Source organism: Drosophila willistoni, chromosome 3R (genome assembly GCF_018902025.1).
Source record: "Drosophila willistoni isolate 14030-0811.24 chromosome 3R, UCI_dwil_1.1, whole genome shotgun sequence".
Taxonomy (NCBI): domain Eukaryota; kingdom Metazoa; phylum Arthropoda; class Insecta; order Diptera; family Drosophilidae; genus Drosophila; species Drosophila willistoni.
The window spans coordinates 32722135-32739165 of record NC_061086.1 but is presented as its reverse complement, the minus strand read 5'-3'; the positions used below and the strand labels follow the sequence as shown (position 1 = coordinate 32739165).

Below are 17031 nucleotides of genomic sequence, written 5' to 3'. Positions count from 1 at the left end.
TCACTTATCGTCTAATTCGTCTATTGGTATCTACATATGTATAGAGGGGGGTATTCTTTTGCTTATATTTACAAGGCGTCGACGCTTTTGCTGATTAGATATCATTGGACTGCATCGGCGAACTACACAAAACCACAAAATTCTGCGTCAACCCGTTTGGCATTCGTTTACCAGACATTAAACCTATCGCATGGCGGCGTTGGCATTACGACCTCTTAGTCCTCAGCTTCTGGTCTTGGCCAAAACTGAGTGCAATGAACAGGAAACGGAACGTGAGAATTTCATAGTCAATCTACAGACATGGATTAACAAATCGCCACATTTGAAGGCTCCCACCGATGAGCTGTTGCTGTTGGCCTTCCTGCGTCGTTGCCGTTACAGTCAGGAGGAGACCAAACGACGATTTGATAACTATTATTCACTGCGAGGTGTCTTTCCCGAGGTCTTGGGTTCTCGGCAGGTGGATGAAGCCTTGCTAGCCCAACATCAAAGGGGGTAAGTACTCTTCGCAGAATATCCTTGAGCTTTTACTATAGAGTTTCCCCTCATAGTTTACACATAATACCTGCTCGCCCAGTTAGTCCCAATGGACCAAGAGTTATAATTTCACAATTCAAACAAATCGATTCAAAGAAATCAAATCCACGCGAGGCATTCAAATTGCTCTTCATACTCCTGGAACTTTTGGCTTTGGAATGTGACAATGCGGGAATCGCTGGTCTTATTTATGTGGTCGATGCTCGTGATGTGAGCATGGAGCAAATGATGCAGTACGATCCATTTCTACTGAAGAAGACCTTCAGTCTGGTGGATCAATGTATGCCGCTGCGTTTCGTTGAGATTCACATGATTAATATGCGACGCGAGGGTGTGGCAGTCTTTAATTTTGTTACCAAATTTCTGCCCTCCCAACTGCCCTGGAAGGTGAGTCAGTCAGTCGACCATCGACATACACAAATTGTTAACTAAATATTCACATATTCTTATCTATCACTCCACTGTAGTTTATGGTGCACAAGAAATCGGAGGATCTATACGAACATTTGCCGCGTGAGGCCATGACCATTGAATATGGTGGCACGAATGGTTATCAGGCCGAAGCCTTGGACTATTGGCGTCAGCAGCTGGAGGCACACAGGGATTATTTTGCAAAGGATGCCCAATATGGGACAAATGAAAAATTACGCGTTGGCCTGGCCAATGCCTGGTCAAGTGGCGAACTGAGCGGCATGACTGGTTCATTTCGTAAGCTGGAACTAGACTGAGAGAATTAGAGAGTTGTTTCCATTTGTTTATTAAATTAATTACTAAAGGTCATAAAAATAATTTAGTTCTACATATACAATATTTCACTGGGGCGGCGCGTATCTCGTAGGTATCTCGTTGTATCCTTGGACAGACTTATCATATACATTTACAATTAACTAAACTCTGTGGGATGTGAGGCGATATGATGACTGAATGGGTTTCTTTGTGGGCTCAGGTACTACATTTCCTTTTGAAATTCGTATGCAGGGAACTACCTAAGGATGATGATGATGATGTTGCTGCTGATCCTCCAGCTGCTACTGCAGCTCCTGATGAGGTTTTTGTAGACTGCGCGGATGTTGTTGTTGTTGCTGAGGGTGTGGCAATTGCTGAGCTTTTATTAATACTCTGAACAATTAGATTAAGGCAATCCAAACTGGAACCATTAGCACTACTTTCGCCATCTAAATGAAGAATGGGATAAATGAATAGATAAATAGTTGAAAGATTATCAAATGTTTTACCTGAATATTGTCCATATTTCTCTAAATGTTTGTTATAGTAACTCAACTTGTCCTCCAAATAGGCACCAGCATATGAACTCTAAAAGCAAAATGGAATAGAAAAGCATAAGAAAATGAAGAAAGCAAGTACATAAATTGTCGCAACGACTTCTTTATACCATGCATCAAGGAAAACTACTAAGTATTTTCAATTCTTAAGACCAAATCTGATATGTACACTAATCTCTCTTCTTTTTGTTGCCTCAAATATACCATTTCAACCTCTGGTTGCATGGTATAGAAATTACTTGTGTCATTTTGGCCACAAAGTGTCATCAAATATCAAGTCTAACGATGAGATTAAGCCAAAAAATTTATGTCAACTTAAGCAAAAAAAAAAGTTGCCAGAGATTTAGCCAATTAAAATGCATTGAACCAGGGCAAAAATTGCATTGTCCGTGAGGAATGGGGCAGAATGGTTGCCTCTTATTAGCAATTAAATTAAATTTACGCATACGCAGACGACAAGTCAGCCAGAGATGCCCCCGGAGATTTCATTGTTGCACAATGAGGGGGTTGAGAGGCATAAAGGGGTGAGGGAAATTTTTCATTAGAAAAATTTGCTTAAACAAATTATAATTGCCCAACTCCTCCTGGGTGGTGTTTGCTCCTCTCCTTTCCCTCTGCTAAAAAGGCGACGAAAGAGAAGCAGACACAGCGTCTGCAAGGATCGGGACTTTACAGACATGTCTATATATACAGAAACATGTGTATCTATTGCGTGTGTGTGTGTGTATGGGTTTTCTTTTATATTTATAGGCGGTTTGACATGAAAACAACACCAAAAGAATACAGAGACAGGAGCAGGGGCAAGAACAAGGGTGGTCGAGGAGGGAGGAACCGGCACACAAGCACTCATACTGCACTTTTATAAAGCGATTTATCATTTTCCGAGCGTTTAGTGACAGCGTGCGCTCGATATGCGACAATTCTTATATATTTATACATATATACACACACACACACATACCTCTAGTTATGTATGTATGTGTCTACATATCTACTTGTGGAATTTTCGTTTGATTTCATTTTATATCTCTGAATGAAATGCCACTTATCATTCGTAGCATTTTATGAGTTGCGTAAAGATTTTAAGCCACTTTTTGGCGCGCTCCTCTGTAGAAATGTTCGATATGTAACGGATATGCGGCATTGTGCGATATTCTCTGTCTCTGTGTAAATCGAAAAAACATTGGGGTTTTCAAGAAATGTTCTAAACTTCTTGGAAATCCCCTTCTTAAAATCGCGTATAAATATATTTATATAAATTTCCTTGGAAATGTTGAAAATATCTCGATACGTTGTGCTGCACTCTTGATATTAAAAACTTTTAAAACTTACAGCAAAAAACCAAATAACATATATTCCATGTTTCTATTTTCCATAAAAGTAAAACTACTTAAACCAGGCAAATTTAAAATGCCTAAGTATATACAGATTTGAACAATTTATTCATTACATTCATAAGCTATCCTTTTAAAGATTATACGATCTTTATTCTGAGTTTTGCTGTCTGGGTATATCTATATGGCCCTTGTTTTAATGATATTGATCCAAATATATTATCACGAGCTTACATTATAAGGAAAACTTAAAGTTTGATTTATCGGATTAGAAGGTTTGGTCTCATTTAGAATATCCAAAAATAATATGTTATAACAAGTGCTAACTAATATATTTAGAGAAATATCTCCATTCACTTCTAAAACTTGAAGTAATGTTATGGCTACAACTTATTTTTAACAAGTTTGGAATGACAAATTGAGTACAAACCGAAATCTATTTTCAAATAATTAACCCTTGGTCAAAATTTCTATTATTTCCTTATCGATATCGTATATCGAAATTATTCTGTCATAATTTGCTGATTTCGTTTGATCCTAAATGCCAGCCAAGAACCTTTTAGGATATCTTTTAAAGAATAGACGCCTATTAATATATATTTCTACATCATTAAAGCTTTAACATACATATGTATTTACAAAAAAGAACTCTATTTTAATGACTTATACTTTTAGTTAAACAAATAAAACCAACGCCATTGCTGACAACCTATTATTGCCAACGATTAACAACGCTAAGGAGTCTGATAATTGTGAATTATAATAAACAACTTTGGGTAGATTAAGCAAAAAAACATTGTAAAACAACTTGAAGATAAACTTCCATCATTTATTGTTATGATTGAGTTCTTAAAAAATGTTTTCTTATCATAGAATTGATGGCCCTTGATAGACATTGATTGAACGCCAAACGTTTTGGAGTCAAATCCTCTTCTTTCTCCAATTGTGAGTCATTGACTACTATATAGAAAGAATGTTTTAGTATATATTGAGTCATGGCCATTATTCTGGTTAATAAGTGCAGATTGTTATGGTTTCGATAGAAACACAAAAATGCTGATAATGACTGTGGGAATTGTTTACTAGACGTCACTTTGGGCACTTCAATATTGGCCAGGTGCTGCTACCCGCTTTAAGTACGTACGTAATTTATGGCCGATTATAGGTAGAACCAGTGCAAAAATGTTAGATTAGCAAATTAGCAGAAAAAATTGAAGAAAATTTTAAAATCTTAAGTAGAAAGAAATGGCTGCATATAAATATGAATTCTGAATGAATATGAACTTTTTGAGATGGATAGATAGATTGTCAGTCAAGCAACATCATCCCTTCCATTTTTGCCATTTCATCCTACTCTCTCTGTGTGCATTGGCATAGTGCCAGTTTTTAATCAAACTATGGGAGCACATTAATATCTGTCCATAGGACCCCAACTTTAGCAATGTACAAATATGCAAAAGTGTTATGGTAAATTAACAAATTTGTACATTAAAAACATGTGAAAAACTCAAACAAACTGCATGGAAATCAGTCAGTCAGTCAGAGGCCATACTTTTCTCAGTCTCTTTCTCTTGCGGAGACAAGGCGAATATTTTGAGGTTGTTCGCATAATTGTTGACAATTTGTTTGCCCTGACTTGTAACACCTTTTTTTTTGTTTCTTCCTCTTCTCTTGTCATGTTTTTCCTGTGCAATTTGTCAACTGACAGATAGAAACCTATAGTATTAAATAAAATCAAGGCAATCGGCTCCTTTTTTTTTGGCCCCTTCTCCTTTTGCGCAAGTTTTTCATATGACACGATTTCACAGATCTCATTTCTGATTGTTAGATGTTTGCCTTTTGAAAGGTATTTTGGTATTTTCTCCCCCTTGTATAAGGGGGAAAACAAATTTGTTATAATTAATTTACAACACGATTTTCGTTTAGAGTTTTTCTTCCCCACTAAAGAAAAAAAGGTGGAGAAAAATTAAAAAGGGGGAAGAAATTTATTTATTACATTTCACTAAAGGCCGACAACGACCTCCCATCTTAGCTTCAAGAACCAAAAAAAGAGGGATCCAGATGCTTGCTGCTCTCTTCTTGGTTTTCCTTTGGTTATAATTCATAATTTTTTTGTAGTTATTAAGTATTAAGCAGAAAACCTGGACCAGATAGGTTTTCTTTTGCTTCAAGGAGCTTATTAAGTTGCCCGTCAGCGCGGGCATAAATTTTCGTGTTTTAAATTTTGTTGGGTTTTTTTTTTTTCAAATACAAAGTAGAAGATGAAAATACAGATCGAGATCAATGTGAGGGGAAATTGGATGGGAACTTGGTCGGTTACGTATACGTAGTATTTCTATTTTCATGTCGCGCTGCCTGAGACCCTGAGACAGAGATTTTTGATGAATGTGCATGTGTCGGCGAAAGAAAGAAAAATGTACGAAAACGTTTTTCATGCATGAGGTTTTTACGAGAAAATAATTGCGGAACATTTTCCCATTTTCCTGTCCTGTCCTATGCGGCACACTAATATTAATTGGCATTCAGATAGAGAAAACCAAAAAACTTACCAGATAATCGGACTGGCAGACTTTGCCGCTTAAATTGGGCGCCAGATTGTCGCCATCTCGTGTGGGCGTGGATTCCTATTTAAAGCATTGAAATGCATTATTTTACTTTATAGAAGACTCGATAAGTCCTGATAACATACCTGAAGTAAATCCTCTAAACTTTCAATATATTCAATGGCATTGCGTAAGATTTCAACCTTGGGTAAACGTTGATTGGGATTGGAGGATGTCCGTCTCTTTAAAATCTCAAATGCCTCGTTAACCTAGAAAGAGAGAAAAAATGCATGGTAATAATAATAATAATACTAATATCAGCAGAAGTGCCAAATCAATTAAACCCCATCAAAGAAAATCATAGAAATCCATTAGTTAGGCATGTCATAAAAGACCAATATACACATACATATTAAGCATACGCCCAGTGTGCCCATGTTCATATTTAAGTGGCTATTTAATAAAACATATTTTAAATTAAATGGCGCATAAAAATATCAACAATTAAAATGTTGGTTTAGCCGTTCTTTATGATGGGCAAGAAGTGTCACCCACCCCCACCAAGAAGATCCAGACACCATCTCAGTCCCATCCCACAGCGCCAACCTCATCCCCATCTCCGATCTGCCGTTTTATTAGTTAATGGCTCTATGTGGAGCTATAAATACATACAACTCGGCCTTTCGGTTGATCCAAAACTTTTACGATTTCAACTCATAAATGTTGCGGCCGTTTCTCTCTTGTTCTTGTGTCGTTTAGCACTTGGCAAATCCTTCAGTCTGGTTTTAATACGCTTGTTGGGTGGTTTTTCTGTGTGTGTCGTTATGCACCCTAAGTAGGGCCCTCCTTTTTTGTTTTCCATGTAATTAAGATTAAGTGCCAAATGAATACTAATGACATTTATGCTATCGATGTGTTCATTTCTATATTGCAACATTGTAGCCCCCCCTCCCAATACTCGGAAAAGTGTTCCAAGATTCATACAGCGAGATTAAAGGGGTCACTTTAAGATATAAAACTACAATTTAAACGCTAAGCAGAAAATTCGAAATTATATAGAGACAATATTAAGGTAAAATTTTTTTCTAGTTTTATACTTTAAAATTCTTGTTATGGATCAAATTTTATATATGTGTCAATTCAATTTATTTCTCTAGAATGTTTTGAAAAATTTGTTACATTTTATCTACTTATTTTGAGGATTTTTAGCAACTTTAATCTTATTGGGAATTTTATACATTTATCGATATAATGGCATATTTTACTTAATGCCTCAGATGCATTTATCTCGATTTGATTGAAATTGGTAGGATAAGTATTGAACTGAAGCTTCGAACGCTTAGACCTTGGAAGAGGATTAAGATGAACAATAAAAAAATTAGGAACTAATGAAGGAAACTCTTCAATATGAATCTTTTAACATAAAATTAAAAAGATATTAAAAATGGAACTGCTTTTGTTAACGGAAAAAATTTAAGAAATTCTGTACTATGATTAAACAGTAAATAAATATATATTATCTTTTCTACACAGATCAAACTCTATGTCTATAGGAAAATAGAATATTACACAACAATTTACTTTACATAGAACCACAGAAACGTAAAATGCGGAACGAAAATCTTTTGTCTTTCGACATCTTATGCCGTTTTAGCCACGATTTGTTAATGTAAAGCCAGAGATGAATTTAGTGTTTTAAAATTGTGAAACATTGAACATATTTAGATGCTCGATTAATGAAATATTTGTAAGACAATTCTCAAGGAAACTTCAGTTTTCTATCAGAGAATTAGGTATATATTTTAATCGCCTCTAACGATTGGTTTTCAATAAGTGTATAATGGACACCAACGACTTTTAAATCGGGAATTTATGCGTAAGGAGTTTCCTTTTTTGAAATATGAAAAGTAATAAGAAGCCTTTCTAGTTTCAGTCTACAATAACAAGAGGTAGGTCCATAGGTCTAACTGGATTCTCACCTTTCGCAGTCTTCTACGCTCTCGCATGGTGGCCGCTTTGCGACGATCGACGGTTACGCTTTTCTTTTTGCACGCCTTGCAGGCCCACGTGAGGCAGGGACGGGAGGATTGGGCCGAGGCACACACCAAAGGAGCAAGGACATGCTCCTCCGAGCTGAGACTACTGTTCTCATCGTCATAGTCGGTGGTGTAGATGGGCGAGGAGAGTTCCTTTGTTTGATTATCCGAGTCCAATGATTGGTGATTGTAATTGCAAGCGGAGGCGGTGGATGGGCTGCTGAGATCGCCACCAGAATTGCCGACGGCGTTGAAACGGCTGAAGAAATGTTGCAACGTTTGATTGGCATTCGTATGTGAATGTGGTTGTAAATGTGGATGGATGTGATGATGTGATGGGTTCAACATGTTGTGATTATTGTAATCATAGGCTGGATAATGATTGTATTCCTGTTTAATGTTGCCATTATCAGTGGGCATTTCATTTGCATTATTATATTTGGTCATGATGCACTTCACTCCGGAGACACTTTACACTGCACTTCACTTGATTTGGCACGAGTGACGTTGACGGAGACAGAGACCGGAGAGACAACGAAAAAAATGACAACCGACGTCCGCGACAAACGCAACACATTTGGTTGACAAAATTGCTTTATTTTGTTCTTTTTCTTGTATTGAGCAGATCCCCAGATGTGTTCACCGATCTCTGCATTTTGAGTGGCTGTTTGGGATTCTGCTCTCGAGTGGTTTCTATTTTTAAAGCCGAACGCCATTTGGTCTTCTAAAACGGAAGGACGCTAATACAAAACCATTGAGTGCGATCAAGCCACGCCCACCAGCTTAGACAAAATGAGAAGAACAGAGAGCGAGAGACAGTGAGAGAGGATGAAAAAAGTGCAGAGGGAAGAAAGTAAATGGAGGATTTTCTGCTCAATGAAAAGCTGTTTGTGAAAGGCTTAGCTCGTTTATTTATTAGAAGGAAATCAAATAAATTTAAACAAAAAAAATATACCTGGCCTGACGATGCGAACAAAACATAAATTAGTCTTGGAAAAACAATTTCGTTAATGTGACATTTTAAATGGAGACTATCCACCAAAATCGCCCGCCCCAAAAGTAAAAAAAAAATTGCCGTGTTTTTCCAGCCCTCTCCTCCCCCCAAACAAAAACAAATTGAGCTGAAAATGAAAATAGGGAAAATTCAAATAATACCCACACACACACACAAAAAGAAGCGAAAAAATAAAAATAGGTATTCATATCCCCCTCAATCACACACACACACAATTAAAATTTGTTTATTTATCACCACTCAAACAAAATATATATCTTTGGAAATCACCTTTAAATCTTCTCGAATGATATTGTAAATCTTTTGTCTTAGCTCTCGCGGTTTTTTTTCACCATTTGTCGTTGATAAATGCTTTGTTTTGATATGATTTGATTTTATATTGTACAACATTTCGAGAAAGAGAGAGAAAGACTGACAATTATTTTGGTCTAATCGTCATGTGTACTATTTGGATAGAGCAGTCTCCGAAAACTCCAGAGTTCCAGACGTCACATTGCTAGATCAATTGAAAAATTAAAACAGAAATTGTCAGAATTTTAAATTTTTATTAGACTTACCTATTTTGGCAGGTATAAAACCACCAACCGCCGCCTTTGAAAGAGGCGCAGTTAATGGCCAAATCCCGATCTGATGTAGAGAAGAGCTGCCCTTAACTGGATCTTAATCCATCGCCAGCATTTCCAGAGTAACTACCCAAATTGTTTAAATTGTAGTGTTCACTTTCATTGGCAATTGCGAAGCTATCATAAATTGTATTACCCGTACGCCCTGCAAATATCCACCTCTATCATTATAGACATCGAGTTCATATATTGGCTCTGTGCGGAAAACCCAAAAAACACTTTAGGAACATGAATACTTTACTGCAGGTACAATTACCATTTTCGTCTTGTATTATACTGTTTTCAGTTATGAAAATAGAATAAATGAAACATTGCTATAAATACTATATATTATTTTGCTAAATCTTATATGTAGATGAGGAATGACATGGTTCATTTGTAAAGTAGTGGCCAAGACTAAATTCTGAATATTCTGTTTGTTCTGTTACTGCAATTGCTCCTTGTACAGGTTTGGATTATGATTACTTTTCAATGTTATATATTTCGATTTTACTGCAGCTGTCCTTATATTTGCCAAGATCAATAGGGCGCGTATAAGGAAACCCATAAGAAACGACATCTGATCTCTTGAAAAGTTTTATAAAGACTAAATTTGCATAAGGATTATGTGTCCTCGGTAAGATTGGCAAATTGGATTTTATGTTTATTTTGCTTTTTACAACTGTGACAATTGGATTTAGCATTAAGAATGAATGTAAAAGAGTTTACAAAATTCTATCAATTGCATTTATTTCAATTCCGCGCCAGGAAGTGGAAAATGAAAAGAGTTGGTAGCTCTAAATGGGTATTGATATGTGCAGGTGGCGCCAGTGTGCGCAGTGTATGGCGCTCTCTAGCAGCTAGTTATTTGAAATTAACGGACCTAAAATAAGTAAATTAGAGCACAATAAAAATAATTCTACTTAATAGGAATTACTAATTATTTATTACTAATGTATTAAAATGTGTTGTAGAAAATGATTTTCTTTTATTATTACTGCTTTTTTTATCTATTGCCAAAAAATAGGATGACGAAATTTCCTGTGGGTGTGCTAGCATCAGTTAGCAGTTAAACACTTTTTTTTGATGATGCTTATCAGTGAAGGTTGGGCCAAATCAACATGGGCCACTTCCACACGCATACACATGATTTTGCAATTAAGACAATTACTGTGTATGTATGTATGTATAAACCGTTAGGTTGCCAGTCTCTTATTGAGTTTGTTTTTGTGTGTTTGCAACTTGTTTGCTTTCTTTTGCAGCTGTTTTCACCTGTTGTTCTTGTTGTTGGTATTGGTGTTGCTATGCTTGCGGCTTTCCATTCATAAAAATGTGCAACATGCGGCAACAGAGCGTAGAAATTACGTCAGCCAAAGAGAATATGCAATAGAAGGTCAGAGAGAAATGATGATGAGTAACACAAATCGGCCAAAATAAAGAGAATCAAAGAGAGAGAGAGAGCGACTGGGGGAGGATGGGACATATCCCATGCGCAAAAGAGGCAGCATCAAATCCTTGAAGCTTTCTTATCATTAAATGGCTTCATTTTCTTCACATGGTTTTCTTTAATATGTATTTTAAAAACGTAGTAAACTTAATTAAAAAATGGTGAATATACTTTTCACAAACTCAGCAATAATACACAAAAATGTCATACGTTTAATTGGTGGGTCGACCTTAAAATACCCAGTACCAAAGTGAAATGTGGTTAATGCGCTTCAAAGTTTGATGAATTTTTCTGGCAAGAACACCATAAGTTCCCATATTTATTTTATTATGATCCTGTAAGGAAGTAGGGTTAATATTACCTAATTTACAGATGTTTGCCACAGATATTTAATGGTCTCTAATATACCTGTGTACTCCTTAGGTTATAGGGTATAAAAACAATGCCGAAGGGAAGTTTTGTTTTGTTGGACGGCGGGTTGGAGTAGCGTTGGTGATAGTGATGGTGGGGGGGTTGGGGAGTTCTCCCTCCATTGCGTGGCAATATAAGATTTGAGTGGGGAAACACAGCAATGAGCACACAGTTACAGTTACATCGTAGCCGTCCAACGAGGCGGTTGAGAGACGAGCTCGCGCGTTTTGTTAAAAAGAGATAGTAAGATAATTGTGCGTTATTTCGCCTTCGTCTTCTTTGTTTATGTGCAATTCCGACTGGCGGCAACTGGAAAATGTTGCTGTAAACTCAAATAACTGGATTATAGAAAAGTTGATAAAAATATACTATTTAAAAAGTGCAGAGCAAAAGTTTATGCGGAAATTGATAAGCTGAAGCATCAACTCAATTGGATAAACGTCAACTCAAAGTCAAAACAAATGCTGAGGTAAACATCAAAAAATGATGCTGTAAAGAGAAAGGGTCGGGGGAGGGGAAAGGGGGAATAAATATAGTGTTTTTATGTGTGTCAGTGTGCCAAAAGTTTACAGTCACTCTCTCTCCCACTCTCTATAGTGAGAGTCACTATCTTCAGTGTCAACACGTGCATACATACAAACTTACATGTTCACTTACATGTATGTATGTTGTGTGTGTAATAATGCATTTACTTTGTTTTTGTTTTACATCTGACTCTTGAATGTTATCAGTGTTTGGCATGCTTCTGCTTCTTCCACTGTTGTTTGTTATTTTTTGCTACCGCGCACAATCTCCCACACCTGTTATCGAGGGTTTCCCACTCTCTCTCTCTCTCTCTTGCTCTCTTCTTCTCCTCTACGCTCAAATGCGTAGAGTTTTACGCCTTCATCAAAACAGTTTAAAAGCTATTTTAGCTATTTTTATTTTTAAATTGTTATGTAGTTATTTTTATATAAAAGTCGATGAAACAATGCACATTTATAGAAATACATATGTACATATATTCGGTTGTTGCAATTTGCGGGGCCCTGAAAATAAATACATACAGTAGCCACAGACTTTAATGAACTATTTATCTTATACTCAAAGGAAAGGTTCCCCTTAGGGCTGAATTCTAGGAAGGTCAAGCGGGGTTGTTGCTCTTTTAAGACTTGTTATTCCAAGGCCAATAACATCAGTCAATAACCAGTAAAAAAAAGAGTATTTTAGACCAGATTTTATTTAAATTAAACGTTGTTTGTCTTAAATTTTTAAAATGTTTTTGGATCTCTGAATTCCAAATTCAAGGACTCTTTGAAATAATGTATAGATTTATACAACGCAGATTATTTAACATTAATAACCTTTTAAAAAAGCTTCCCAAAATTTTAGAAAAAATTAAACAAAAATAGAAAAGGTAAAAAATATTACACATTAGCTATAAACTTTAAATGTTCTTCATTTGTTTTTATGGATTTGTTAAGCACATTAATTATTCTGGCATACTGCGTAATTATATACTTTATGTTAAGATTTCAAAAATGTTTACAACTTGATTGCATTACAATTATTTATTCCAAGATTTTATAAATTCTTAAGCTAACACTTGCATTTTAAGAGGAAATCAATTGTTTTTCACCTCCTTTTCCAGATTCTTCAAGTGATTCTAGTAACATTTCCTTTTCATTACGTGTTTAGAATTTAGTTAGCTTCCCTTTTATAATTTTGTTTGCTCAATTCACGGTTCAGATTTCAGGGTTATTGCAAAATGCAAAAATCTGATTGACAAGTGTTATAAACTATTGTAATTATTGTTATTAATTCTCAGACGAATAACAAACGAATCTTATCAGCTGTTCCCCCACTACAGCAAAACGTGTCTGATAGATACATACACAATTACACGTAGTTAAACACTAAATATATATATATATAAATAAATATTTACTTTCATTACACAAAATGCAAATTTTGTTGTTGTGTTGTGTTGTAATTTATGGCGACATATTTTTTGTATTTAACCCATTTAATATACAATTATAAATACATTTCAGGGTGAGGTAAATAAATTGTTGCAATTTAAAAAAGTTTTTGAAACTAAGCTCCTCTCATTAACAAAAGTCTTAAAAATACATATACATATGAATTGAACTTCTAGTTTTGGAAACTTGCATTGATTTAAACATATGTATAAAATACATTCAATTAATTTTTGGAAACTGGTTTTTTATTTAATACACAAGTTACCCAATGTCTAAAGTGTCGACGAGCAAACATTCATCAAAATTTAAATGACTATAAATTGATTAATGCGTCAAAACTAGTGAGAGCTAAATTTATAATAGGAGCAGAGAGAGAGCAACACGTGTCTAAAGAGTATTTTGGCCTGAATTGAAATAAAAGGAACCAAAATACTAAAATATATATCCCCAAAAACAAAAATCGTCAACAAATTTTCAAGCAAAACAAACCATAACAAAATAGAAATGAAATACAATTTGAAGACTTTAGGCGACTCATTGTTACTCTATTAAAAACGACAAGAAAATACATTGCAAAATAATATTAGTAATTGATCCTAGCCTAGGATAAATATTAGATTATAAATAGATCCTAGCAAGTGATAAGTTTAATATCCCATATCCTATAATATTTGAATATAACATTAGATGCAAAATTGTAGACAATTTCTTGCTACAATTTATCTATTATTTACTACGTTGTCTCCCATTGAAATAGATAACTTTTCTCATCAAAAGTAAATAGACTTTGTCATTAGGGTATAGATCTAGGCCAAATGTGCTAATAAACAAATATACAAAGTTGCTATTTACATTTGTGCCTGTCTAAGGCTTTGTCTGGCCGATCAGTTTTTTATCTGGCCCTCAATGTTTATCACCTTTTAGCAACTCACAGACATTTGCAACACGAAAGTCCCCCGTACAGGCTTCGTTCAGGTTTCATAATGAACTTATGTGTGGAGGCTCTTATCACTCCAGTATTAACGCGCGCGACCATAAATCACACACTCAACTTTTGTCGGCCAAAATCGGGGGTGTGTGTGTGTGTGTGTGTGGGCTATCGCCCAAAATCTTGATTACACTAAAAAAGCCAATTAAATATATATTGAAAGTCAACATTTCTTTAGTCCTGGCATAATAAAATAAAATATATTTTTAATTGATTTAATTGAGAGGTGCGAATCGAAAGCAAAAGTTTAATTTATTTAATTTCTTCAAGTGGCATAATTAAATAAAGAAATGCCGAAAAATATATTACATTATAAAATCAAATTGTTAAGAACTAAAGTACAGTCAGATACGATGACGAGGTCATCGAGTAATATATATAGTGGGAGAAATGCGAATAAGTGTTCACTTAAAGAAGATGCTGTCAATCTTCGTTTCGATTAATTTGTAGTAAATTAACTAGTAGGCATTATATAAAATGAAAGTGGACAAAAGAACTCGACTGTCCGGAAATAATGAAAACTGACGCAACGAAGTTTATATACACTTGCAGATCGTTGACCACTCTTATGGCCAAGATAAAATGCCAGAGATTATACAAATATTCTCAAGACTTGGTTATCAAAGTTTTATTTACTCATTGAAGCCTTATCAAAAGGGCTTACTCTATATTAATCAGTTGAATTAGCTACTGAAGTCTTATAAATGTCGGGGTTGAATCTCCTCTTGGTAGTCTTATATAAATACTTTTTATATATCAGTAAGAGGCTTTCTGATTATAGCTAGATCGAGGCGACTGTTGATGCTGAAGAATGTGTATTTATATTTTTTATGGGATCGTAAATGTCTAGATCTGCCTACAGTTGTTTTTCTGCGATTTTAATACATCTGTTGATCAAATGTATGTACCTAAAGGCGTCAGTGCAAATGCATTCTCTTGTGTGCCCCCTTAACCATGTAAGGGTATGATAAATTAAGCCCAAAATGGCATCAACATCATGTCTGAGGTTCGTGCTCTTGTTTATAATTGAGGAATTTTTGCCCTAACCTATATACATACATATATAGATACAAATGTATGTATACTTACACATGAACATGATATCAGTGTGCGAGTTGGTTCTAGGTGGCTTGGGCGGGGGCAGGTGGGGAAAATGAAAGCCAAAAAAAATATATATAATTTTTTTGGGGGCGCAGAATTTGCAAAGCAACGAAATGAAACAGTTGATTAACCTCTCTCTGTTTCTGTCTCTCTCTTAACAGCCACTGAACCTCAAGAGACACTCAACTGTCCCTCTCTCTCTCTCTTGCTTCCTCCCTCTCTCTGTTTTTCTTTTGACCGCAAAAAAAAAAAAAACAAAAAGAAAAACCAAAATGAAATGAAATGCCTTTCGTTTCTAGTTCTAGTGGGCTATAACCTTGAACTGTTGGCAAAAAACTTTCACAATGAAAAAAGTTCAGTATCAAGGATTCAGCAATGTGTAGCGAGTAGATACAAAAAAAAAACAAGCCAAAAACAACAACAAAAATAACGTAAAGCAAGCAAATTTTCATTTTGCTTTTGTGCACATAAATGCGGACTACATGGCGTATACGTAACCAAAAGAACAAGGCAAAGCAAAGGAAAGCAAAATATCTATGTATACAAACACACGCACACACACACACACAAACATACATTGTGTGGATATGCGGATATGCGTAGAATTTATATATATGTACATTGAGGGTTTTTGAACTTTTTGGTAAATTTCCATCAGCTTCCATGAGCCTGTTTTCCCTCATGCAAACATTTATAGGTCAAAACAAAAAAAAACCATCATATTTATGCAAAAGTAGTAAAACACACAAAAAATCTATAGATATATATGTATGAATTTTTAAATAAAAACAAACCAAACAAGCATTTCAAACCTCTGGTATTTAGAAAGAGCGTATAAAAACGAAACGGACGGAATATAAATTTCACACACTTCGACGACGTGGGGTAGGCTGCTTGGGGGTAAGCAATCAAAACAAAGAGTGCAAAATGCTTAAATATATGCATGAACGCGGCGATATTTAAATACACAGCTAAAAATATTCATACATACGATATAAGTATATATACAATATATATGTACATATATATATAGTTATTGAGCCAACCATTCGCACATATCCCACAACATCCCGGCATATGTTGGGTTTTTTTTTCTCTCTACATTTTGGCAGCGGCGTAGTTTAGTTGAGTCTAAGCAAACTTAGACCCCAGCACTACCACGCGTATGTTTACATTAAGATAAATCAAATTTAATGCACAAGGCCGTACTTTAAATACTCTATAGGTAGCCAGGTGATAGATAATGAAAGTAATTCCACCGCATCTTGGATTTCACCGCATTTCTAAGAAAACTGCGGTTAGCAACTTAAAACCCATCAGTTTGTAGACAAACATTGCGAGATGGCACATTGGAAATACTCTGATTTGGAATAAAAGGATAGACAGAGCAAAAGGTTTTCATTATTGAGGTCAAATTATTGTTTTTAAGTTTAAAAATTGGATTTTGAAGAACAACAGACTCTTTTTGACCTTAAAGCTTCACATAAAGGTTAGGGCATTGCTTTGCTTCAAATTTAACTTCTTTATGCCTTAAACATTGTATTAATATTAACTGTTACTGGTTTTTGGCAAACTTTTCATTCTGATTACAAAATCTAACATTCAATTATGCCAAGGTTTAACCACCAATAATTAGGGTAGTAAGTTAGAGCAGCAAGTTAGTTGTTTGTTTAGTTTTAGTGATTGCGTCAATTACAATTATTTTATTGATATAAAAAAGACAATACATAAAATTTATGACCTATGCCAAGTAATAATCGTAAATACGGTTCA

The 17031-nt window shown here is 35.2% G+C and overlaps 2 protein-coding genes across 2 annotated transcripts; one reads left to right on the top strand and one right to left on the bottom strand.

Moving 5' to 3' along the window:
- Positions 1-173: 173 nt before the first annotated feature.
- LOC6649679 (alpha-tocopherol transfer protein-like) lies at positions 174-1333 on the top strand. Its single transcript, XM_002072269.3, has 3 exons — positions 174-495; positions 552-924; positions 1005-1333. Exons 1-3 carry the CDS (start codon positions 191-193, stop codon positions 1263-1265), a joined length of 939 nt encoding a protein of 312 aa, XP_002072305.1. The 5' UTR covers positions 174-190; the 3' UTR covers positions 1266-1333.
- On the bottom strand, positions 1287-8287 carry LOC6649678 (myogenic-determination protein). The gene is made up of 5 exons (XM_002072268.4): positions 7677-8287; positions 5844-5966; positions 5704-5778; positions 1773-1851; positions 1287-1712 (listed from the first exon to the last, which is right to left on the bottom strand). The coding sequence occupies exons 1-5, from the start codon at positions 8178-8180 to the stop codon at positions 1480-1482; spliced, it is 1014 nt and encodes a 337-aa protein (XP_002072304.1). The 5' UTR covers positions 8181-8287; the 3' UTR covers positions 1287-1479.
- Positions 8288-17031: the final 8744 nt, after the last annotated feature.